This window comes from Staurois parvus, unplaced genomic scaffold (assembly GCF_062004578.1).
Source record: "Staurois parvus isolate SC_StPar_1 unplaced genomic scaffold, SC_StPar_1.0 ptg001089l, whole genome shotgun sequence".
Classification (NCBI taxonomy): domain Eukaryota; kingdom Metazoa; phylum Chordata; class Amphibia; order Anura; family Ranidae; genus Staurois; species Staurois parvus.
In genome coordinates, this window is record NW_028318885.1 from 953,625 (window position 1) to 979,388 (window position 25,764).

Below are 25,764 nucleotides of genomic sequence, written 5' to 3' on the forward strand. Positions count from 1 at the left end.
AGTGCCGAAAACCAGTTTCTCCTCAGCCAGTACGGTATGATGAGGATCATCTGACTGCTGGAAGTTGGCAAACTTAAATTTGTAACATTCTCTTATAAACTACAGGATTAACAAGCTCAGTGCTCATATGTTCCCATTCCCTGCAAAAACGATAAAGTCTCCCTCCAACATGACATGACTTGTTCTCTTTAGGGGTGTCACGAGAAGTGAAGAGGTTGTTTTTGTCCTTGTTAAAAGACCAGAGTTTGTTAGTGGACTTTGCTTTTTTAGAGTCAGCCTAGGATTTGTTCTGGTGAACTCGAAAAGACCTTTTAACGTAAAACCCACTCTTAACCGGAAAAATTACCACCCTTCTAGAACGAGTCAAAATGGCTTTCAGACCTGATCCAAAAACCAGATTTCCCTCAAATGGGATATTGCAGAATCAGCTTTGGAAGGCAGGTCTCCATCCCCAGCTTTGAGCCAAAAAGCCCTACAGGTGGAGTTAAGTGCTGTAGCTTTATTGCACTCCACTGCCGAATCTGCCAAAAATGCCACCAACTTAGATGCAAGTGATAAAGCCTCTTGAATCTGGTCTAAGGGAGTGTCATATGAAGATTACTCAGTTTTCTAACCCACACGTCCAAATTTCTGGCTAAGCAGGTAGAAGCCAAGGCAGGACCCAAAGAAAAAACAGAAGCATCCTAAGCTCTCTAACAATGATTCTGCTTTTCTATCCATTTGGTCAATGATTAGACATGAATCCTCCAAAGAGAGGTCAACATCCTTGGAGACTTGAGATACGGGGCCATCTAATCTTGGATATTTGAAAAATAATGCTTCTTTAGAATGGAAGGGGAACCTATGCTTATGAGTTTTACACAAAAATATCTTCCTTTCCTGCTTTTGCTTCCTTCCACTGTTTCAGAATCATGTCTCTTAAAGACTCATGGATGAGAAAGTTCTCTCTTTTCCTAAAGCTGCTTTTACATAACATCCTGGGCTGGTTTACTGTGCTGGCTACAAATCCTCTATCTGTTCTGTTGTATAAATAGATTTAGGCAATTCATTAGTTTCTTCAACAGGAAAAAGGAACCTGTTAGCAGTACCCTCATTTGCCTCTCCTTCCTCATCCTCTAAACTCACTTCCTCTCAACTGCCTGGGACCCAATATTCTGGGTGTCCAACGCTGGCTTAATAAGGAGACGGAATTCAATCAGGTGAGGAACAGACTGCGATGTGGAAAGCCTCAGGTTTGAGACAGCAGTCTTAAATAAGTGAAAGGCTTTGATCATCTCCTCCCACATAGAACTCAAAAGCTCCAGCAAAAAAGGGGACTCTGAATGCCCCCACTAGCAAAATAAATTTTTCACATACATTTTCAGTACAAAAGTCAGAGCTTGGAACTGCATTTTCTGCACCTTTTCTTAGCACTGTGAGGATGCTCTGTTGAATTAGCCTAGGGAAACCAGTAAAGTCCATAAAAATTACATCTTCAACCCCCCAGCATCGCCATACCTCTTACACAGTTGCTTTGGTGTCCAGAGACCTCTCCATGGCAGGAGGTCCTGTGTGCACAGAAACATGTGCAGCTCCCTGGTCCCAGGCATCTATAAAAGAATAGAGTCCAGTACAAATACCTGGCACGTCTGCAACAAAGCTCCTCTGAGAGAGGCTACAACAAAGGTAGGCAACCCCCGGCACCAGTGCGACAGAATCAAGGATGGCACCCAAGGGGAGTCCTGGGAGACCCACTTCCCAAACAAAGTTGGTCAGCAGCTGCATACAAAAGAAGCAGTGCAGCTCATGCCTGCCCACCTCTATTCCCACTGGTGTCGGTTCCTGCGTTGCTCTCTCTGTACTGAAGCTGTGTCGAGTCAGATTCCCCAGGCTGCTTGTTCTTACTTTGAAAGGGTAATTATATTCAGTACTTTTCCTCTGTGTTACAACACTTTTTGCTTGAGCCAGCTCATGGCTAGGCTTTTGCTATCGGTGTACCTGCCCTCCCTCGTAACATTTCTTTTCCTCAGCAACCATGCGCTTTGCTCAGCTTGGAGGTGATCTTCAAATGGCTATTAACCCCTTCCACAGCAATCTTTCATGAGTAACAAATGTAGGAATTGGGGTGGGCTGAGGTATGATAGTGTATTATTAGGTGATCAGGTGTGAAAGTGCAGGATTTGGGGTGATATGAGCTGTAAAGGTGTAGGAATTGGGGATGCTTAGATTTGAAAGGGGGAGGAATAGGGACTGATCTGAGGCCTGAAGGAAAAGGAATTGGGCTGATCTGGGTTGTAAAAATGCAGGAATTGGGGTGAACTCAGGTTTGGAGGTGCAAAACTTGGGACTGATCTGAGGTGTGAAGGTGCAGGAATTAGGACTGATCTGAGGCTTAGAGGTGCAGGAATTGGGGCTGATCTAAGGCTTGGAGGTGCAGGAATTGGGGTGATCTGAGGTGTGAAGGTGCAGGAACTGTGATCAGAGTTCTGGGGGTTCAAGATTTGGGGCTTATCTGAGGCCTGAAGGCACAGGAATTGGCGCAGGAAAATGGGGTGTGAAGGTGCAGAAATGGGCTGATCTGGGGCCTGGAGGTGCAGGGATTGAGGCTGATCTGAGTGAAGGTGCAGGAATTGGGGCTGATCCAAGGCCTAAAAGGCACAGGAATTGGTGGAGAATGGGGTGTGAAGTTGCAGAAATTGGGTCTGATCTGGGGCCTGGATATGCAAGGATTGGGGCTGATCTGAGTGCAGGAATTGGAGATGATCAGAGGTGTAAAGATGCAGGTATTTACATCTGATCAGGGGTGTGAAAATGCTGGAATTGAGACTAATCTGAGGCCTGAAGGAACAGGAATTGGGGCTGATCTGGGTTGTAAAAAGCAGGAATTGGGGGTGAACTGAGGTCCGGAGGTGCACGAATTAGGGTAACCTGAGGTGTGAAAGTGCAGATATTGGGACTGATCTGAGGTCTGAAGGTGCAGGAATTGGGATGATATGAGGTGTAAAGTTGCAGGGACTAGGGTGATCTGAGGGATGAACATGCACAAATTGGTTGCTGATCTGAGGCTTAGAGGTGCAGAAATTAGGGGCTGATCTTAGGTCATCGCTGAAAGCTCAAATGATTTCTTACTCTTATTCAATTAATTTACAGAATTTACTGTACAAAAAATCCTTTTCATGATTGAGTGTGCAAAGTTGACTTTAATATAACTGGCACTCTCAATTTCTTCGAAAACATTTTTTGGCACACCATGCTCAAAAAGGTTGCCCACCCCCTCAGCTAGAACACAAAAAGGTACGTGTCTTCTTGAATGGTCAGGAAACACAACAACAACTGAGGAAGAGGAGCTGGAAGGGGCCTCTTAACGGTTTGTGGAATTGTGCTTCTTGTAGAGGGCAGAGCCAACCATCTCTCCTGTGGCTGTCCTGGAAGACACTTTCGGAAATTACTAGTGTAAACAGTCCTGAACATAAAGTGGACAAAATGTACATAGAAGTCCATTGTTTACATTTAGATCATTCAAAAACGTTTGCTTTATGGACCATAACGCTCTGTTTGTTACACTAAAATGCATGAGGTCTAAAGTGTAGCTAAACCCGAACAACAAAAATGTAATATATTGCAGCTTAGATGTGATGTAACTGGTAACAGTAGCACAGGCAGAATGCATAGAACATTTTAAGGTCACAAGATTTGACAAGACCAACAGGTATTCTTTGCAGTTTTCAAAACAGATCTAACAAAACACTTCCAACTGTATAGGTAATGCTGGTTCAATGAGTTTGACACACAAAAAAAAAAAAAAAAAAGGAAGAAGGGGGGGGGGGGGGGGGGGGAGCGAGCAGATTCCTCCATTATACATGGTCAGGTGAAACCACTATGGTATTGTATTCTGACAGACAGAGCCTTCCCTGCCCTAGAATAGAATGATCAGCGTTACTAGCTATAGCTGGCAGCACTGAATGTTTTGGGGGAGAACGGTCAACAGGCTAGTTGCACACAAGTCAAATTGATAGACTAACTTGTACAACCAGCCACCCTGTACATCAGGGGTACACAACCTTTTGAAGAGTGAGGCCTACTTAAGTGATTTGGTAACCGGTCGCAGGCCAGAATATTAAATTGATTAAAATTACTTATTCTGAATACATAATAAACATTTTACTCCTGCAGACGCTAAATGCCGGCAGAAGGGAGAGCAGGAGAAGCCAGCTTGCTGCAGTTGCAGAAGGAAAATGGAGAGGATCAGTTCCTGTATATGCCATCCCCACCACCCCTCCTGTCCAAGTGTAAAACAGAATGACAGGGAGGCTGCACGGGCCCCCTGGAGCATGGGGCGGGGGTCACCATTGCAACCCCTGACGCTATACCAGTGGTTGAGGGGGATGTGGGAAAAACATGCTTCAACTATGGCTTTTTACCCCCCCCAACCGCAGATGCACATGAGCTCTTACTGTCCTAAGCCTCCTATAAGGCTGCTTTTACACTAATGGGTTGTGGGTCACCTCCATCGTGGCTTAAGCACAGTGCTCCAGCAGCTTTCCTGCAGGTTAGCTGTGCTTTGCCTTAGACTCCTGCATTCAGGAGTTTTGGGGTGCTTTCAGAAAGTGCACCAAATCTGTAGGATGCAATAGAAGTGCACTTCCCTGGTTTGAGGTCAAGAACCATATCAGAGGTCTCCAAGGGCCACAGGTTGAGCACCCCTTCTATACATGGATTGAAATTCACCTGGCCCCTGCTGAACTGACTGAATTTCAATCCATGTATGGCCAACTTAACAGACCAAAAAAGAAGAGTTCATGCTAGACATGCTTTAAACTTTTTACTGCAGGCAAAAGAAAGGGAGTGGGATTCATTTTAAAGACAACTGATTTATAGGTCACAAGAGAGATTTATTTATGCTGAAAACATATATTTGCATTTTAGTTTGTTGAGAAAACATTACTTTAAGTTTAAAGTGTTTACATTCAAATCCGTATTTACAACAACAGATGTACAGGTGAGAAGTGTTTCAGTCACAAAAGAGGAAATTGTGTACAAAGCTAACTGGCACTGCTAAATATAAATCTTAATCTGCCATCTTTAAAAATAAGCAACTAAATAAAATACATATACAGTGCAATATTAAAAATAGCTGTTCTTACAAAACACAACAAAAATACTGCTATAAACCCTGCGAGAAAGGCAATGTGTTGCAGAGCCCTTGGTTAACAAGACTAGTTGAAATAATGGTGGTTGAGAATTTAGAGCTTCAAAGTGCCCTCATTGATTGGAGCAAGATCATGAGTGCTCCCTCCGGAGATCCCGCACCTTCCACCTAGGCGTCTCGGCAGGCTCAAGCACTGGTGCCATCTTCTGGATCCTTGTCTGATGCCTGAAATGCTGCAATGTTATCGCTCTGTCCTCAAAGCCCTTGCCAAGCAAGGCTCTTCTGTGTCATTGAACAATCTCAAAGTAGTGCAAAATTGCAAGGATGTGCTGAGGCATAAATATATATCCTGTATACAGGGCCATGCCAACGATAGAGACCAACATGGAATCTGAAGAAAGAGTTAAGGAATTCAGTCGAGTAGATTTATTTTATTCAATGCTGGCAGGCATCCAAGACATAAGTGTTGTTATTAAAAGTGAGAAAACTAAAAGCAGAAGTTCAGTCACCAAGGTGTTATGCAATAATTAACCCCCTCCCAAAAAAAAAAAAAAACCAACACACACACACACCTGTGGCTACAAGAATCCTCAAATGTCAGCAGGACCTCACTGTTCCACACCATGCTTTTCTCAGTGAAGCCAGCCATATAACTAAATTTTCTCTACAATTTTCTAATGGTCAGCAAAGTCAAATCAATGTTTGTTTTTGCCAGTGATAAGAAAATGTGATCTTTTAGGATGTAATAAAACATGTTTACTATATCTGCAATTTAATGCAAATAGCAGATCTGGAGGAACTTTTAGGGGCTTCTAAAACAAGCTTAGTGCACTTGATAAGTTTACCTTTAAGCCTGGCACACATGATGAGAATATCTGATGAATAATAGTCCAGAATAGAAGTTCTCATGATGATGTGTTATATTCTTTTGTTTCCAAGCATACGCGGTCTTGGTCACTCAATTTTTAATGGACAAATACTGTAGTGATTAAACGAAAATCATTTGTTCTATTATTTAAAAGAAAACGTTGTGCTCACCCCCGTGGATAATTTGCATGAAGTGTTGTGATTGGATCTCAAAAGTTGCGTACTAAACTATTACATTATGGGACAACTGCTGCAAATTTTTTTTTTCTATTAATTGTCAAAGCTTAACTGAACAAGCTGAAGTTAAAAAGCTGACTGGCAACTATGTACAACTCAACCAGATTCTGAGAACTCCAGTTTTAAGTCTGGTACACACCCAGCAGGCTGAACAAGAGGAGTACACTTTACTATGTAATGTGAGTACAGCAATCTCCCTGCTGAGCTACTGTGTTCAACAGTGGGACTACCCCCCCAGAACACACTGGTCAGTGCTCGCAGCCATTGGCTGCGAGCGCTGATCAGCTGCTGCTTTTCCCGTATGCCCATTTGAACAGACAAAATGGCCAGCTTCTGTCAGACAAACTGCTGTACACATGGGCAGAATGTTGGCCGATTTCTGTTGAACCGTTCAATACCAGCCGATTTTTGGCCCACGTGTACCAGGCTTTAGTAAATCTCCCCCTATATGTAACTATGGGAATAGCCTGTGCTGTTCCTGCCAAACAAAATTTAGTTTCCTCCAAAATAGCTTCTGAGTCTGAAACTAGAATGTTCGGTGTCTCCTAATAAAAGTTAAGGCTGTCATAGTAGCACATGTGATTGCATTCATGTCTGGGAACGCTTTTTCATTTACTGTCAGTTTATTACAGTTTAAAACAGTATCATGCGGTTTATCAGTTGTTTCAACAGGCAGAAAGCATGAGAGCTTCAATGAAACTTGCCCTACAATAAAAGTAATGTTTAAAACGATACTATGCTTTTACAATCAGTACATTATCTTTTTACGCACCATGTGCACTGATAAATGTGTTACATATTAAATTGAATCTGCGCTGGTCAGCATATTCACAAGGTCATAAAACAAACAAATTAAAACCAAAGTTTGACATTGTATCTTTAAGTAACATATAAGCTGAACCTTATCCATTCAAACTATGGCACAGCTAGGATCAATGCATGCAGGTTCCCACGCTAGAAACTTGACCGAGCAGAGTATCAAAAAACATATGCAGTACATCCTGGTGATACAGCTACACTTCCCCATGTTTTATCATTTAAAAGACTCTGCAAGTACAGAAAAATATCTTCTGATCTCACAGACGTTCACTCTGCTCCTATCCCTGGCTGTGAATTGAAAAGACGGTTGCCTGAGTTTGTCAACCATGCCCAGTTTTCTCCTACCAAGCTACTCAAGACCCACCCGTTATACTATTCCCCATAATGTAAAAACTAATCCTCATGTAGTTTCAAGAGAAGGACTGGGAGGGCCAATTCCTCTTCTTAAGATTAGACAAGAAGTGAGCCTTGGACACGAGACAGCCCTAAACTTCTGACAAGATCGAGTACACTGTTCAAAAAAAAAGTAAAGGAATACTTTATAATCAGAGTATAGCATCAAGTCAAAATCCTGAGATATTGATCTGGTCAGTTAAGTAGCAGAGGGGGTTGGTAATCAGTTTCAGCTGCTTTGGTATTAATGAAATTGACAGGTGCACTAGATGGCCAACAATGAGATGACCCCCAAAACAGTAATGGTTTTACAGGTGGAGGCCAATGACATTTTTTTTACCTACCCATCTTTTCTGTTTTTTCACTAGTTTTGCATTTGGCTAGGGGCAGTGTCACTACTGGTAGCATGAGGCGATATCTGGACCCTACAGAGGTTGCACAGGCAGTCCAACTCCTCCAGGATGGCACATCAATACATGCCATTGCCAGAAAGTTTTCTGCGTCTACCAGCACAGGAGATTTCAGGAGGCAAGAAGTTACTCTAGGAGAGCTGGACAGGGCCATAGAAGGTCCTTAACCCATCAGCAGGACCAGTATCTGCTCCTTTGTGCAAGGAGGAACAGGACGAGCACTGCCAGAGCCCTAAAAAAAATGACCTCCAGCCGGGCACTGGTGTGAATGTCTCTGACCAATCAGAAACAGACTTCATGAGGGTAGCCTGAGGGCCTGACAGCCTTAGTAGGCCCTGTTCTTACTGCCTGGCACCATAGAGCTCGATTGGCATTTGCCATTGAACACCAGAATTGGCAGGTCCGCCACTGGCACCCTGTGCTTTTCATAGATGAGAGCAGGTTCACCCTGAGCAAAGTGACAGATGTAAAAAGGGTCTGGAGAAGTCATGGAGAACATTATGCTGCCTGCAACATCGTACAGCATGACCGCTTTGGCAGTGGATCAGTGATGGTCTGGGGAGGCATATCCATGGAGGGACGCACAGACCTCTACAGGCTAGACAATGGCACCCTGACTGCCATTAGGTATCGGGATGAAATCTTTGGACCCATTGTCAGACCGTACGCTGGTGCAATGGGTCCTGGGTTCCTCCTGGTGCACGACAATGCCCAGCCTCATGTGAAGAGAGTATTCAGGTAGTTCATGGAGGATGAAGGAATTGATACCATTGAATGGCCCCCACACTTGCCTGACCTAAGTCCAATAGAACACCTCTGGGATATCATGTTTCAGTCCATCCGATGCCTCCAGGTTGCACATCAGACTGTCCAGGAGCTCAGTGATGTCCTGCTCCAGATCTGAGAGGAAATTCCCCAGGACACCATCCAGCGTCTCATTAGAAGCATGCCCCGACATTTTCAGGCATGCATACAAGTACCATTTTGAGTTGCTGCAATGCAATTTCAGCAAAATGGATTAGCCTGCTGCATAATTTTATCCAGTTGATTTTCAGGGTGTCTTTGAATGCAGACCTCTGTAAGTTGATAATTTTAATTTCCATCAATCATTGGGGCATCCTTACATGCCTAACACATTACCCAGTCCATATCAGTATAGATAACCAACATGATCATTTTTCCCCAATGAGATCTGATGTGTTTTCAAGGTGTCCCTTTAATTTTTTTGAGCAGTGTATTTTTTAGAGAGCATTTGCACCTGCAAACGCACCCACATTCCAATTACATGCAAGAACCCCAGCGGGGGTTCCCGGAATTAGTTGCAAGGGACAACCCCATTGAAAGCAATAGGAGGCTGCCAGTGCTCGCAGCTAAATGCAGCCACTTGCATGTAATCTCTCATGAAACAAACAGATGTGAGTGACTGGCCCTGGACACAGATATATATTGAGATTGTTCAAATTTTAAAGGGTGCCTTGACTGAAAAAAAAAAAAAAAGTTGAGAAACACTGCTTCATGTAATGGATGTGACTAAAGCCGGCCATAGAACGTTCAAATCTTTGAATGTTCGGCAGGGACCAGCTCAGATTCGAACCTTGTATGGGCAGGCTGAATCTACCCAAGTTGATCAATTGGCAGGCCAGAGTACTTGGTGTCATTCTGGACTCCAACCTATCATTCCAGCCCCAAGTCCAATCTTTAACAAACTCGTGCAGACTCCACCTCCGCAACATCGCCAAAATCTGCACGTTCCTAACCCCAGAAACCACTAAACAGCTCATCCACTCCCTCATCGTATCACGACTCGACTACTGCAACTCCCTCCTCACTGGCCTGCCTCGCCGCTGGCTATCCCCGCTTCAGTCGATCCTGAATACGGCTGCCAGACTCATTCACCTTTCCAACCGCTCTGATTCCGCCACCCCCCTCTGCTAATCACTCCACTGGCTTCCGATTGCGCAACGGATCAAATTCAAAATCCTAACATTGACGTACAAAGCTGTCCACCATACTGCCCCGAACTACATCACTGACCTAATATCCAAGTACCGCCCAGCACGCACACTCCGCTCCTCACAAGACCTCCTTCTCTCTAGTTCCCTGCTCTCCTCCTCCCATGCCTGCCTCCAGGACTTCTCCAGGGTGTCACCCATCCTCTGGAACTCCCTGCCCCAACCCATCAGATTATCACCTAATCTCCTCTCCTTTAGGCGCACCCTGAAAACCCATCTCTTCAGGGAAGCCTACCCTGCTAACTTGACCAACCTCCTCCACTCTTCCTACCACTCCATCCCCCACAGCTATCTCCTCCTGTGCCACCATCCCCTCCCTCCTAGATTGTAAACTCCAAAGAGCAGGGCCCTCAATCCCCTCATATTTTGCATTGTATTGGTATTGTTCTGTCACCCTTTGTAATGTACAGCGCTGAGCGAACTATTGGCGCTTTATAAATACTGTATAATGATAATAATAATAATTGATCAACTTGGGTACAATTAGCCTGCTGGATTTTACATGCGACTATTGCTAGAGGTTATTATAGCCACTAGCAAGAATCACTGGCTGCACAGGAGGGATTTCCCGTCATCACGGAGTGTGTTGATGGGGGAATTGAGCGGTTTTCCTGCAACTTGTGGTTGCAGGAGAAAATGGCATCAAGTATGGCCAGCTTTAACTATTTCTTTACAAAGAGGCCAGCTGCACCCAGCTTTAGGCAGCAACGCTGAATCTTATTAATCAGTTGATCAGAAGTATTTTCATATTTTATGCTAATAAGGACAGTAAAGCTGTCCATACAGGATACAATTTCCTTTCGATTTACCTTCATAGACGTAGTGCAAGTGCCTGCCTAATTGCATTCCAATTGAGAGCGTTTTGCTTTGATTTCATATTATATGGTTTTGGTACATTTAAAGGAAAATTGTGCAAAAAAATGTTATCATGTAAAGCCAGCCTCAGAGAGGAATTCTGGTGTCAACTACACCTGTCCTAATCAATACCCAGAATGTGTATGTTACCCTAGAGCTGAATTTTACGAAATTGAGTAGAGCAAAAATTGTCAGATCCTTCTTATACAGATGGGCTGCTTTATGAGCACACTATTGTAAATACACTGGACAATGCCATTACCACATTAGTAGCCATTAAATAAAAGTGAAAACATGGAATAAAGGAGATACTTATTACACCTGTCTGAACCATTTGTGCTGTCTTTTCCATCCCTCTAGGGCTTTTGCACAAATGCAATCCAACTTGTTCAGGAAGGGGCAGGTTTCCTTAGTCTTTGAGTATAATAACATCAACATTCCAAAAAGTTCCTTTTGAAGCTAAATATCACTGTCTAGCTGTACGTTGTTGCTTGTATACTAGAAGAAGTGTATTGCAAACAAAAAACATCTGTTGGCTCAACAACCTTAGCTGAGGCAGGCTACAACTGTACAAATCCTGTATTAGTGCAGGCGGAGACTAGTCATGTTTCAGTGAAAGGCCAACACAGATCCATCTCAATAAACAGAGGCAAAGGCTCCTGTGGTTTACATGTCATTGTTCCTAAAGCCTATAGCTGACCATACACATATAGACGCACTTTGTTCAACCTGTGGGCTGAAGAAGAAGAAAAAAATAAATAAATAAAAAACTCAGAGATTCCTCCGAAGCAGCCGCCTGTCAAAATACTGAATTTGTGCCTGCATCTGATTGGAACCAGGTGCTGATTGAGCAAATATTTTCCACCTCAGCTCGTTCAACATAAAGTGATTGAAAAATCAAATTTTGTCGATAAAGGGTAGTGCTCACAGGACCGCCCACAAAGCAGTTTTCAACTAAATGCAATACATGTATGACCAGCTTAACTCTGGGCAGTAATAAAATAATAAATGCCCCCACCGCCTCTACTGATGGAGAATATAGTGCTCATTTTTACAGATGATCGAACACAGGGTAATACTAACCTCAATCCATGGCCCTGCAGTCTTCTGTCCGCTGTCTGTTTACTCCCGACTGCCCTCCGATCCACCTAGATGGATGGGAACAGATTTTTTTTTTTTTTTTTTTTTTTTTTTTTTTTTAAGCGGACTGAAGTCTGTTTATATCCACTGATCCATAGGGGTAAAAAGGGGTGAAAGGGGCCTTGAACCTTGAAGCCGATTGGTTACTATACACAGCTGTACCAGATTCTGTCTGCTCTGGTAGTAGTAAACCCCTCCCAAAACTTTGAACTTATTACCGCCTGGAGTAATTTACTAAAGGAAACCAGTACTGAGATAAATGTGGAAGCTACCATTACTGTACACCAGTTGCTTGACTGTCATTCTAAACCTCTGACTGCAGCACGTTCGGAGTCCCTATCATAAGGAATTCAATGTCGCCAATCTGCAGACTTGTTAGTGGCGAAGAAACTATAGCTGAATAATAAACAGCCAGTTATAATTTAAAGTGGTTGGAAAGGCTAAAGGTTTTTTATCTTCATAAATTCTATGCATGAAGGTAAAAAATACTTCAGTGTGCAGCTCCCCTCTGAGCCCCCTTATACTTACCTGAGCCCGATCCAGCAATGTGCATGAGGGCAGCAGCTCTCCCGAGTCTCTCCCTCTGCATTGGCTGAGACACAGCAGCAGGAGTCAACCACAGCCAGTGAGGAGGGAGTGGGGGCGGGCCAAGCCTCGCTCTGTGTCTTATAGACGCTCAGAGGTGGCTCGGGAGCGAGCAAGCATGAGTGCCCAAAGGGGGTAGGAGGCGGGGGGGTTGAGGGGGAGGGGCCAAGAGCACCAGCAATGAGGAGGATGGATCAGGGCTGCTCTGTCCAAAACCATTGCACAAAGCAGGTAAGTATGACACGTATGTTCTATGAAAAAAAACCCTTTAGTATCACTTTAAGGATGAGTTCATGCCTTGTACATGTGTCTCCTGGAGACTGCCCTCCGATCCACAGATTGTCAACTTATTGTTTTTGCAGTGTTGGACTTTAAAGTATTTGTTGAACCGCACCATATTCATTGTGGTGTGATTGTGGTAAATTTCACCAAAGTCCTGCATGCACCAATTTTGGAACTGCACTGCAACCGGATTGCATGGTCGTTTTGTACCATGCGATCCGGTACAGGCAAAAGAACTTCATTTGGGGTGTCAATAAGATTGCACTGACACTTACTGCAGTTCGCAAGGGCAGTGTAGACGGATTGTGGGTATCCTGCACCTCATTCTAGTGTGAACCCAGGCTAAGGGAAAATCTGCAAGTAGGACACCGCAGAGGAAGGCTTTGCATTTCTGTCCGTGTCCCTGTTGTACACAATCTCTCACATCTTGTCTGGTAAAACGTGTTACCAGGCCAGGAAGTGGGAAGACATCTGTATATCCGAGCCCTGAATGGCAACAAAAACCCAAAAGGGGATGTAACCCTTCCCCACACGATCCAATGGAAAAGGTTTTGTCCGGATATACACTGTAATTACTAGTGGTGTTAGTAGCACAACTGGGCTACTCAAAAACTCCAAGCCTAGTCCACCTCTTCCTGGTGAATGACTATAACAGAATCTTACTATCATAATCTACAATCTAAAGACTTGGCTACACTACAGGAGCGATAACCAAGCTCGGCATGAAGACACCACATGTTGACCTGTGTGCTGGAAGAGTGTGGAAATAGCACACTGAGATCAGCACTGCTCTCGGCACATACATAACATCAGGAAGACAAGCAGTAAATGATTCATGATCATATTATAGAAGATTTCCGGTTTACTAGCCCTCACACCAGATGGATAAATCCAGTGACAACCATGTGTCTCGTGGAGAAAGCTGAATGCCACTCCCTCCTCGGAACATGTGCCACCTAAAACAACATTCAGCTGCTGGGACAGTGTAACCTCAGATGAATATAGTAAAGTAAACAGAACATGGTTTACATAAGAACCTTCCCTCAACAATGATCACCCAGGCTGCTAAACAACATGGAACAGAAAACTACAAGACATACAGATCTAATAGAACATCCCTTTTATATTTACCACCAAGAAAGAGTGCAAGGGCCTACCCGACTAGATATAAGGCTGGTAAATCTAAAAGGCAACTGCATAGATTGCAACATAATTTAACCACTTGCCTACTGGGCACTTTTACCCCCTTCCTGCCCAGGTCAAATTTTCAGCTTTCAGTGCTGTCGCACTTTGAATGACACTTGTGCGGTCATGCAACACTGTACCCATATGACTTTTTTCACACACAGAGCTTTCCTTTGTTGGCATTTAATCACCACTTGGTGTTTTATTTTTAGCACTATAATCAATGACAGGGGGGCACTCCCCCTCCCTCCGCCGACAACGTGGGGGGGTCACTCTCCCTCCGCCAACAGGGGGGCGCACTCCCCCTCCCTCCGCCGCCAACGGGGGGGGGGGGAAGGGGGGAAGGGGGGAACACCGCCTCCCTTCCGCCAACAGGGAGGGGGGGGCACTCCCCCTCCCTCCGCCGCCGCCAACAACGGGGGCACTCCCCCTCCCTCCGCCAACAACGGGGGCACTCCCCCTCCCTCCGCCGCCACCAACAACGGGGGCACTCCCCCTCCCTCCGCCGCCACCAACAACGGGGGCACTCCCCCTCCCTCCGCCGCCACCAACAACGGGGGCACTCCCCCTCCCTCCGCCGCCACCAACAACGGGGGCACTCCCCCTCCCTCCGCCGCCACCAACAACGGGGGCACTCCCCCTCTGATAAATGATGGGATAGCATTCCCCTGACACCAATGATGGCGCCCTTTCCCCCCCCAATGAATACAAAGACTAGGTAATTTTGACTCCCCATCCATCACCTCTCTCCGGTTGTCCTGATCACCAATGTCAATGCAATATTGCCCTCTATCCAAAGTCCAAAAAAAAAGCACACAAAAAAAAAAAAAAAACACGGGACTTTGGATACCCTTTAAAAAGGTCCAATGATAATGTTTTCACCCAGGAATCACAAATGTTTCCAACTGAATTGAATGTGTTAATCTTGGGTGGAAGTTGTGTGAATCTTGTGTAAAACCATTATAAATAAACGCAGAAATATTTGCAGTAAGAGTTCACAAAGATTAGCACCGTGACCCCAGCTGTACAAGGCGTCTGCTGGTAAAACGTGGTTGAGAAAATAAATGAATTGCATTAACAAAAAATAAAATGTAGATTACCAGAGGGGTAGCCGGGATAGTGGTCGGTGTTGTGCCCTGGCAGTGAGGCAGACTGGGGGTTACATTGTTCGGATGAAGTCCTCGGCTATAAACGGCTCTACCAAGGATGGCCATACATTATACAATCCTCTTGTACAATTTTCCTTTAGAGCTACCAAAACCATAGAATAGGAGGTCAAACCTAAACACTTTCAGTTACTATGCAATCAGGCAGGCCCTTGCACCACATAGTTAAAAGGGAAACCTAAAGGAAAATAAGAAAAATTGTATAGTGTATGGCCAGCTTTACACAAAGAACAAAAAAACATTTTGGATTGTTGCAAATACTCACCCAGTGTGACAGGTCTGTAGAGACATCAGATGTACGGATCTGCCGCCCTCACACAGCCCATCGCCACCAGCTCTGATGTCACAAAGGCAATTGCACCGCAAGTGGCAGGATCTCCAAGAGGCCGCCTGTCTGACAGATCCCTCTGCAGACACACACAGTGAGATGTTGATCTGCCAACTCTGGATGGCTGGTGATGAAGTGACAGCTCACTGTGTGTGGATACAGAAGGAGCCATCTACAGGGACTGTTTCCCGCCACCACCTCCCAGCCAGTACGGATTTAAATGCCAGGATGCAGAGGTGGGCATTGCGATCATGTGACCGCTCTGATTGGCAGTCATATGATCGGAAAGCTCCTGATCAGTATGGCAGCTTTCTGGTCCCCGCCAGTAACATGCTCTCAGCACAGAAAAGCGTTTACATATATGGGCACCTCTGGCAGGATGTGGTTACAGATCTTTCACTGGCAGAGCTCAGCATACACTGCACAATCCGATTGTACAAACTCCTTTAGATCTGCCATCATGTATGTAGTAGAAGGCTCTGTGTGCAGATGAGTTGCCTAGGTGTGTCCTCATATTACACAGCTGATGGCAGATCGAAGGCTGGCCATACATTATACAATTCAGGCTGACCACAATAGCAGACCAGATCTGAACACTTTCAGTATGCAATCAGACATCACGTGGGTAAATCTACAGCAAATTGTATAATGTATGACCAGCTAAAAAGGCATTGTCCAATCAGATTGTGGGCCCCTGGATGGCCACCCTCCATAGACTCCCGTAGCGGCTCTCTATCCTTCTCTCCCCCGGTGTGGAGAACCTGTAGAGGCCGGGTGGCGCCCGGGCCCCGTTTTCCTGTATAAGGATACTGAAGATGGTCCTCTCCCAGGGCTCCAGCATGTAGAGCGCGGTGACCAGCAGGTACTGGTAGTACAGCCAGGACATCTGCTTCCAGGCCCGGCCTAGAGAGCCCCCGTCTCCGGACTCACACGACACCTTCATCCTCCGCTGTGTGTGATCAGCCCTAGCTCTCCTCCTCTCCGCGCCTCGGTGACGTAATGACTGTCGGAACACAGCGGACCTCGTGACCCCGCACCCGCCACGCCCACTTCATTACCAATATAGCGGAGCGGGTGACTCATGCTATCCGTTGTCACGTGATCGGAGTTCGGTCATGTGACTTGCGAGTTGGGCTGGGCCGGGTGTGCCCGGATGGGGTGATGCTCGTGTCATAGAGTGTAGGCGCGGAGTGAGGAGGAAGGACATTTGTGACTACAGAGGGCGGGAATGAGCCCAGGTGACATCAGACAGAATTGTCCTTCCTAGAGACCGGCATGTATCAGAACATGCGCAGAGCAGGCCCTCCTCCTGGACTGTGTGTGACTCGCTGCTGGTCAGGGTGGCCGACAACTCCCTCCACATATCCTCTAAGGAACACAGTCCATAGAGCCCCGCCCAGTCCTGGTTTCTTCAGGAGAGACCCGTGACGTCATTCCACAGCCTCTCTCACCTCAGACACTCTTCTGTAGGGAGGAGCAGGGGCGGGCGGACTGACCTTTTGGAAACTCGGGCACTGCCCGAGGGCCCGGGGTCAGTAGGGGGCCCCATGAGATGCCCCTGGTACCTTTTTCATAGGCTTTTTTGAGTTTGGGCAAGGACACAGGGGCCCCATGATCCCCTATTGCCCAGGGGCCTCATGAGTTGTCAGTCTGCCCCTGGGGATGACATGCCCTAATGGCACTCCTTGGCCCGTTCACCCCAGGGCAATGTAGGTGCAGTGCGGCTAAGGTCATGCATGCTGCATCTTTGATGTGCGTTCATCGAAACGTGTGTTCCATAGAGTTCAATGGTAGTGCACAGTCCACAGAGCCCCGCCCAGTCCTGGTTCCCTCAGGAGAGACCTGTGATGTCATTCCACAGCCTCACTCACCTCAGACACTCCTCTGTAGGGAGGACATGTGCACTAATGGCACCCCTCGGCCCGTTCACCCCAGGGCAATGTAGGTGCAGTGCGGTTAAGATCTTTGATGCGCGTTCATCGAAATGTGTGTTCCATAGAGTTCAATGGTAGTGCACCTAAAACGAACCAAATAGAGGCCGCACAGATGTGAAGTGGCCCGCGGGCCTCCTATGCATACCTCCCAACTTTTGGACTTGAGAATGAGGGACACATAAGGGAGGCAGCAACCCACAGTGCGTATGTAGCTCACTGCGGCGCAAGTGGGTGTGGCTAAATTATGCTAAGTAGGGTTGCAGCCATAGGTTTTTTTTTTTTCCAGCGAGTACGGATACTTGTGCTCATGTACGCACCGGTACCGATGATTGATACCTGTGCGGTGTGATTGGAGCCCATACATTTGAGCATCTATAAGCCAGCTGATTGTATCCAATTAAATTGTTGTACAACCAACATGTCAGATATCCACACGTGATTATTGCCAGCGGCTATGCCCCCACCTGACACCCAACCTCCCCCGCCGGGAGAACACAATAGATCCACAGGAGGGATTGTTGGTGGGGGAATCGCGCCATTTTCTTTCCTGCAGGAAATAAATTTGTGTTATCTGTTTCCTGCCTTACATGGTTTCTCTGGGAGGAAATCGCATGCACAGTAGTAATACAAATAATGATGTGGCGCTAGTACAATGTGAAACCCACAAACATGAATGCAATATATGAAAAATAATCAAAATAATAAATCATGCAAAGTGATAATGATGACAAGTGCCAACAACACTCACACAAACGTGTGTAGAAATACAATGAACAGAAGTGCCAAGAAAGAGTCGAAATGGGACCAATGAATAAATAGTGCCCAAAAAGATCCTAATTGGATCTAAAAGTGATGAAAAATATATACCGTATGACAAGGAGTCCAAAGTAGGACTGCAAATAAAAGTGCTACCCCCCCCCCCCTCCAAGGTAACGCACAAAAGGCATAAATTCCCAAATCCACATAAAAAACAAACTGTGCTACACAAAACTAACAGAACGCACCTACCTAAAGGGTGCATGCGTGATAGTAAACAAATAAACATACCATGCATCAAAACACAGAAAAAACGCATACCACTAAAATGTGTATACTACACACAAAATACAAATGAAAAGTCCAGGCTCGAGGAAAGACAGTGTGATCATAAATGGCTCACTCAACACTGTCTAACCAGAGGGGGAATCCCCCGATGATTTGAAATCTGCCTGTTCCAGAGAGCCAGATTAGAGTGAGTAATGCAGGCCATAGACGGGAAGAAAAACGACCGATTTTTCTTTTAAAAAACGAAAAATCGGTCGTTCAAGCGGCTGACGTTACCAGCAATGGTAAAAAAAATCGGCCGATTTTCATCTCGTCTACAGCCAGCAAAAAGTGTCCCTGCAGAGAGCTCTGCTATTTCTTTGACAGTTCTTTGACATTTATAGCGGTTGCAACAATGGAATTCCTCTTATTTTTCATTCTTCTTCTTCTTCTTCATCATCATCCTCTTCTTCTTCATCATCATCATCCTCATCTTCTTCATCATCCTCATCTTCTTCATCATCATCCTCTTCTTCATCATCATCATCCTCTTCTTCATCATCATCTTCTTCATCATCATCCTCTTCTTCTTCATCATCATCATCATCCTCTTCTTCTTCTTCTTCATCACCCCCCTCTTCTTCTTCATCATCATCATCCTCTTCTTCTTCTGCATCATCATCATCCTCTTCTTCTTCTTCTTCATCATCTTCTTCATCATCATCATCATCATCTTCTTCATCGTCATCTTCTTCTTCATCATCCTCCTCTTCTTCTTCTTCTTCATCATCATCCTCTTCTTCTTCTTCTTCATCATCATCCTCTTCTTCTTCATCTTCTTCATCATCCTCTTCTTCTTCTTCATCCTCCTCCTCTTCTTCACCTTCTTCATCCTCTTCATCATCTTCTTCTTCTCCTTCTTCTTCTTCATCCTCTTCTTCTTTTTCACTGCTCATGCTCAGATTTTTTATCGGTAAAAAATCGGCCGATTTGCTCATCATTGCCGCGAAAATCGGCCGATCTGCAAAATCGGCCAATTTTTTTCCAACTTTACCGATAAAAAAAATCTGCCAAAATACCGAAAAGCAGCCGAACAAATAGCCCACTAACGATCCGAAAATCGGCCGATTTTATTTTCGGCCGATTTTCGACCCATCTATGGCCTGCATAAGAGGATACATCCATTAGGGGAGCGCTCCAAGGATGGGAGAAGGAACCGTCTCCTCTCTGATCAGAGTCCAGTGAATAGCCCCTGGAACTTCTTGGTCTGGAAAGATTCCCTAACCCAGAGGGAGAGACCAAAAACACCAATGGCCTGCAAAAGAAGGGGGCACCAAAAGGAAATGGCCCTTGGTACACAGACTCCCAGGCTTAAGGACCCTGAGCACTAGTCAGGTGACCAAACAAACTGTAAAGACGTTTCTGGGAGGTAATGGTATAATGTAGCAGTTGTTACAAATCACTGAGCAAACACTGCCAATGTGAACAATTGAGATGAAGATTTACAATGTAGCTGTGCTGTCAGAGTAACAAAACAACTGAATGGATACAGGCTGAGACACAACTCCCAGAGGTAGAGCCCAAAGTAGAACTACAGGTAAAAAAATTTTTTTACAGTTTGGGTAGAGCACAGGAGGGTTATAACCAGTGTTACTAACCTTCCGAAGTAATATTTACTGACAGGACGCCAATATTTACTGACAGCACCAATTTTTTTTTACCAACAAAAATCATGACATTTGTGGCGAACACGGATGTCACACCCCTGCTCTTATTACCAACTCGTGACAAAGGATTGGCCAATCTTACATCATACTGTCACATAACAATGCTACTCTCAGCTACACCCTGCACAAAGATTTTCCAGCTCGTGGGACCACAATCTATGTACCAGCATCCTCAGAGTGATTGTCACTGGGTTAAGCTATATAAGCAAGTAACCCTTTCAACTCCAAACTGCCACCAGATAGCTTTGAGCTTATGAGCCTTTCACAATATCAGCAAGGGCAAATATGAAAAATAAACTCCTGTACACACACTGTCACCAAAGATAGGTACATTCAGGGATTTACCATATACACTCTTCAAGAGACAGGGATTCTTTTAGTTTGCATCAGTTAGAGACAATTTCAACACTTTTCAAAATAGGGTTTGTTAATTACCAGGTCAAAATGGTGTAAATTATTTATGGAAAAAGAGCACTATGTCCAAGGAAATACAGAGACAACAAGGCAACCGAGAAATAAAAAGAAAATGAAGAATACTTAATGTCCTGGTTTGTAGAGTCCGAAGGATAAACAAAGATAGTACAGTGGCTCTCTCAAGTCCAGTTAGATGTCCCCTGGTTTGATGTTAAAAGAGAGCTCGTCAAAAGGTCCTGACATTCCTTTTTTTCTGTGGTATCAAAAGGGAGTTGACCATCTGACCATTCATCCAGTTTAAGGGGTGGGTGCTGGGAGGTCACCACATTTGTGACCAAGTCCCAAATACAGTTTCTTATAAGTATTAATATTTCTGAATACCTGCCATTTACAGTCTGCTACCATGCAGATTATTGTCCAGCATGAAATTAGCTTCAAATGGGATATAGATATGACAGGTCTCGGATATCTGTTTCTCATAGGAGGGGTGTGGAGGCCTAATCCACTCTGGTACCTCCTAGCATAGGGGTGTTTGGGTTAAAAATGCTATCCAATAACTGAGGGAGGTATGTCTATATTATGGCTGTGCTGTCATTCTTTCATGAGTTATAAAACATGCTGATGTTTTAGAGTCTTGGCTGATAATTATTATCATTCTATCAGAAATGTGTATTCCACAGACTTCAAACTAAGGTATTTATGAGCTTGCAAGGTGACAGTTTTATTAGGGTTTCCAGGCTGAAATTTTGGGTTGGGTAATGGAAAGGTCTGTGTGTCTGATCAATGGGTTGATAAGAAAGTCCTGGCATCAGTTTAACAATTGTATATTGTGCCAGATGGGGGGGGGGGGATGTAAAAGGAGACCACTGCTGCCATTATGCCTCCTTGTGTTACAAACTGTCATGGGTGAAGTCCGAACAACATGGATGCCACACACACACAGCTATTCCTTTGCCTAGTACGCACAACCATTACACCATTTACTGACAGAGCCACATTTTTTACTGAGTACAGAAAATTACAGTTTTCAGTGCAAAACACTGCAAATATCAATATTTAAGCTACAAACATTTGCATTAAGGTATAAAACATTCTGTGTAAAAAAATCCACCCCCCTTTATGCTTACCTGAGCCCCATCGCAATCCAGTGCTGTGCATGAAACTTTGTCCCTTCTCACAAGGCACATCGATAGCAGCAAAAGCCTTTGGCTCCTGCCAATCAACTCCAGTGACAAGGGGGCGGGGCCTATTCCCACTGTCTATATCAATGGATGCAGCAGCGGAACTCAGGAGTGAGCCCGCACATGTGCCCCCCTGGGAGTTGGCTTCCTATTGGGGGCATCAGCAAACGGAAAGAAGCCAGGAGCACCGGCGGGGGACCCGAGAAGAGGAGATTCAGGGCCACTCTGTGCAATGCTATTGCACAGAGTAGGTAAGTATAGACATATTTGTTTGTTTTTTGTTTATTTTCTTTACAACCACTTTAAGGTATAACAAAAGGGCAAAAAACATATTAATCCTTTTAAACAAAGTTCAGCTTACTATAACCCGGCAGAGAGTTCCCGTTTACAGTGCAAGAGGTAGCACTGTAGACCCTGATGTAAAAGGGAACACTGTGAACTCTGATGTAAAGGAGAACTCTGGGGACATAAAGGAAAACACTGATGTAAGGGGGTCTCTGGTCACCAGAGCCCCCCTCCTTCCCACTTGTACAAGAGTCCACAGAGTTTCCTGTTACATCAGAGCCTGCAGGATTTCCCCTGATGACAGCACTAAGAGCTAAAAATTGGCCTGGGCAGGAAGGGGGTGAAAGTGTCCAGTACTGAAATGGTTAATTGAACAAGCTGCAGTTAGAAGCTGATTGGCTACCATGCTCAGCTGCAAAAAATTCTGTGTGCACCAGTATAAAGCCAGCCATACACAGGTCAAATTCCAAAACAATTTTCGTTCGAAAATCTTTTCTAAAAATTTTCGTTTGAATTTCACACCATTAGTGGGTCACAGAAACGGACAATTTTCAAATTTGTGGGATCAGGCATGTTGGAAATTTTTTTAAAAATGAATGAATTTCAAATCAATGATGGGAGAATCATGTAAGAAACATAAAGCTGTGACCTGGAAAGAAAAGAAAATTCTTGGCCACGAAAATTCTTTTCTGTTGTAACATGAGAAGAAATTGAAGGCTTGGTTGGTCGAATTTTGAAATCAATGGTGACACCATCGAATTACAAAACGCACAAAATTTCCAATTTTCTAAAGAAAATTTGTTTGGAATTCGACCCATGTATGGCCTGCCTTAGGCTGGCCATACATTATACAATTTTCTTGAGAATTTTGCTTTAGATTGACCAAAAACCATATAATATGAGGTCAAACCTAACAACACTTTCAATTGTATCCAGTTAGACAGACCCTTGCACTACATAGTTGAAGGTAAATATAAAGGAAATTGGGCAGAAATTGTAAGAAAATTGTTTAGTGTATTGCCAGCCTAAATTTCCCCCTTTGAGTAACTGACCTTGTACAAGCATGCAGCAAGTGAAGTTATAACCCTTGATGTGCATGCTCATTGATATAAGAAGTAGTTGAGTCAATGTTCATCATAGTAGCAAAACAACTAACAGGTTTTGGAACGCTGATAAAGTGGGTGAGTGTTCTGTAGTTTGAATGTTTCTTGGTTATATGCCTCTATTGCACACCAGACTTATGTTCCCTGTTAGGGTGCTTGTAACAACAAGTGCATGGCTCCCCAGGAAGAGAAAGAAAAATATGCCACCAGCACAGCAAGAGCTTCTAGAAGTAGAACCGCCTTCATTGACATTGGAACAGCAGATCACAAACAGAAGTGGGACATTCCAGAACCGCATTTATCAGGCAAAGTGATATGATTATATACTGTGCACTGTATCCGCGTTACATTATTATTATTATTATTATTATACAGGATTTATATAGTGCTAAAAGGTTTGCTCAGCGCTGTACATTATAGTGGGGGACAGTACATGAGACAATACAGTAACAATACAATACACGAGGGGTTCGAGGGCCCTGCTCTTTTGAGCTTACAATCTAGGAGGGAGGGGATAGTGGTACAGGAGGAAGTGGCTGTGGGGGATGGAGTGGTAGGAGGAGATCGGCTGTTAGGTGAGGGCGGGGTAGGCTTCCCTGAAGAGATGGGGTTTCAGGGTGCGCCTAAAGGTGAGGAGGGTAGGTAACAGTCTGATGGATTGGGGTAGTGAGTTCCAGAGGATGGGGGAAGTCCTAGAGAAGTCCTGCAGTCGGGCGTGGGAGGTGGAGACCAGGGAGCTAAAAAGTAGGAGGTCTTGTGAGGAGCGAAGATTACGGGTAGGGTGGTATTTGGGTATCAGGTCGGTGAGGTAGTTTGGGGCAGCGTTATGAATGGCTTTGTATGTCTGTGTTAGTAGTTTGAATTGAATGCGTTGGGCAATCGGGAGCCAGTGGAGGGAATGACAGAGGGGGGTGGCAGATGCGGAGCGGTTGGTAAGGTGGATGAGTCTGGCCGCTGAGTTCAGGACAGACTGAAGCGGGGATAGTCTGCGACGAGGTAGGCCAGTGAGAAGGGAGTTGCAGTAGTCCAGACGTGAGATAATAAGGGAGTGAACGAGTAGTTTAGTAGTGTCTGGAGTTAGGAACGAACGTATTTTGGAGATGTTGCGGAGGTGGAGCCTGCATGAGTTTGCCAACGATTGGACATGGGGTTGGAAGGACAGGTTTGAGTCTAGAGTGACACCTAGGACTTTGGCTTGTGCATTGGGACTGATGGTGGCGTTGTTGGCCATGATGGAGAGGGTGGGGGGGAGGGGGGCACGAGCTGGGGGGAAAATCAGGAGCTCGATTTTGGAAAGGTTCAATTTGAGGAAATGGAGCGACATCCAGTCTGATATGTCAGGTGGGTGATACGGGCGGAGACTGAAGGGGTGAGGCGAGGGGTGGAAAGGTAAATTTGCATGTCATCGGCGTAGAAGTGATAGTTGAAGCCATGGGAATGTATCAGTTTGTATCAGGGAGGAGGTGTAGATGGAGAAGAGAAGGGGCCCAAGGACCGAGCCTTGGGGGACCCCAACAGAGAGGGGGAGAGAGGGGGAGGTGGTAGCGTTATAGGTAACGCTGAAGGAGCGTTGGGATAGATAGGAGGAGAGCCAGGAGATAGCGAAGTCTCTGATGCCGAGGGAGTGTAGTTTGTTAAGGAGGAGGGGGTGGTCGACTGTGTCGAAGGCTGCAGAAAGGTCGAGGAGTAAGAGGACTGAGTAGTGGCCATTATCTTTGGCGGTTAGCAGGTCATTAGTGATTTTGAGTAGGGCGTTTTCAATGGAGTGTAGGGGACGGAAGCCAGACTGTAGTGGATCAAGGAGGTTGTTGTCAGTGAGGTGGGCGCATAGGCGATTGTAGACTAAGCGCTCAAGGAGCTTGGAAGTAAATGGCAGCAGGGAGATGGGTCTAACGTTGTTCAGGTCGGTGGGGTCCAGGGAGGGTTTTTTGAGTATGGGGGTGATGTGTGCGTGCTTTAGGGGGGAGGGGAATGCGCCAGGCATACCTTTTATCATTATGCCCTTTGTCAGTTTACGAAAATGCTAAATGCACAAAATAATTTCTGTAACTTTCAAAACAATGTTAAAACATATCTAAACCCCCCCAAAAAAATTGTAGTTTTGCTGTTTCCTGGTCCTTAGATGTGCTGGCTGTATTTGTTTTTTTAACACTTTTTTTTCTATTTCCACCTGGTAATCCTGCCATTAACACACTTCCTGCCCTAGGGTGACAACCATACTGGGCAGCATTGTCACCCTAGGACATGAAGTATGTTAGGACTGCTCCTTCATAACAGGAGAAGGTGTATTGTAGTCCACGAAGATAGCAGTGAGCAATGCCAGCTGTTAACAGTCCAGAGGCAGAGAATACAAGAATTAATCAGCTCACAAGCTTCTGACTGATTCATAGCTAATTTCTTGGCACTTATTGAACAATATTGGATCTAATAAGTTTTTAATGGCATATTTACAGACCAAATGGAGAAATTAAAAAAAAAATGTATTGTTACAGTTTACACTGTAACTGTATGGCATATAGCTGTTGTTTGTATTTATGTCCAGTTAGGGTGTGGATCATTCATCTATCTACATTCGCCAACTGAAAGAGAGGTATTAGTTACCTGTCAGATATGAATAAATATGAGTTTACATCCAAATAAAATTCCCATAAAATTGTGGGTGGTAATAAACCAGCAAGATTGAGACTGTC

At 44.9% G+C, this 25,764-nt stretch overlaps 1 protein-coding gene across 1 annotated transcript; it reads right to left on the reverse strand.

Moving 5' to 3' along the window:
* Positions 1-4,850: 4,850 nt before the first annotated feature.
* SPTSSA (serine palmitoyltransferase small subunit A) lies at positions 4,851-16,425 on the reverse strand. The gene is made up of 2 exons (XM_089658676.1): positions 16,218-16,425; positions 4,851-5,519 (listed from the first exon to the last, which is right to left on the reverse strand). The coding sequence occupies exons 1-2, from the start codon at positions 16,348-16,350 to the stop codon at positions 5,416-5,418; spliced, it is 237 nt and encodes a 78-aa protein (XP_089514802.1). The 5' UTR covers positions 16,351-16,425; the 3' UTR covers positions 4,851-5,415.
* Positions 16,426-25,764: the final 9,339 nt, after the last annotated feature.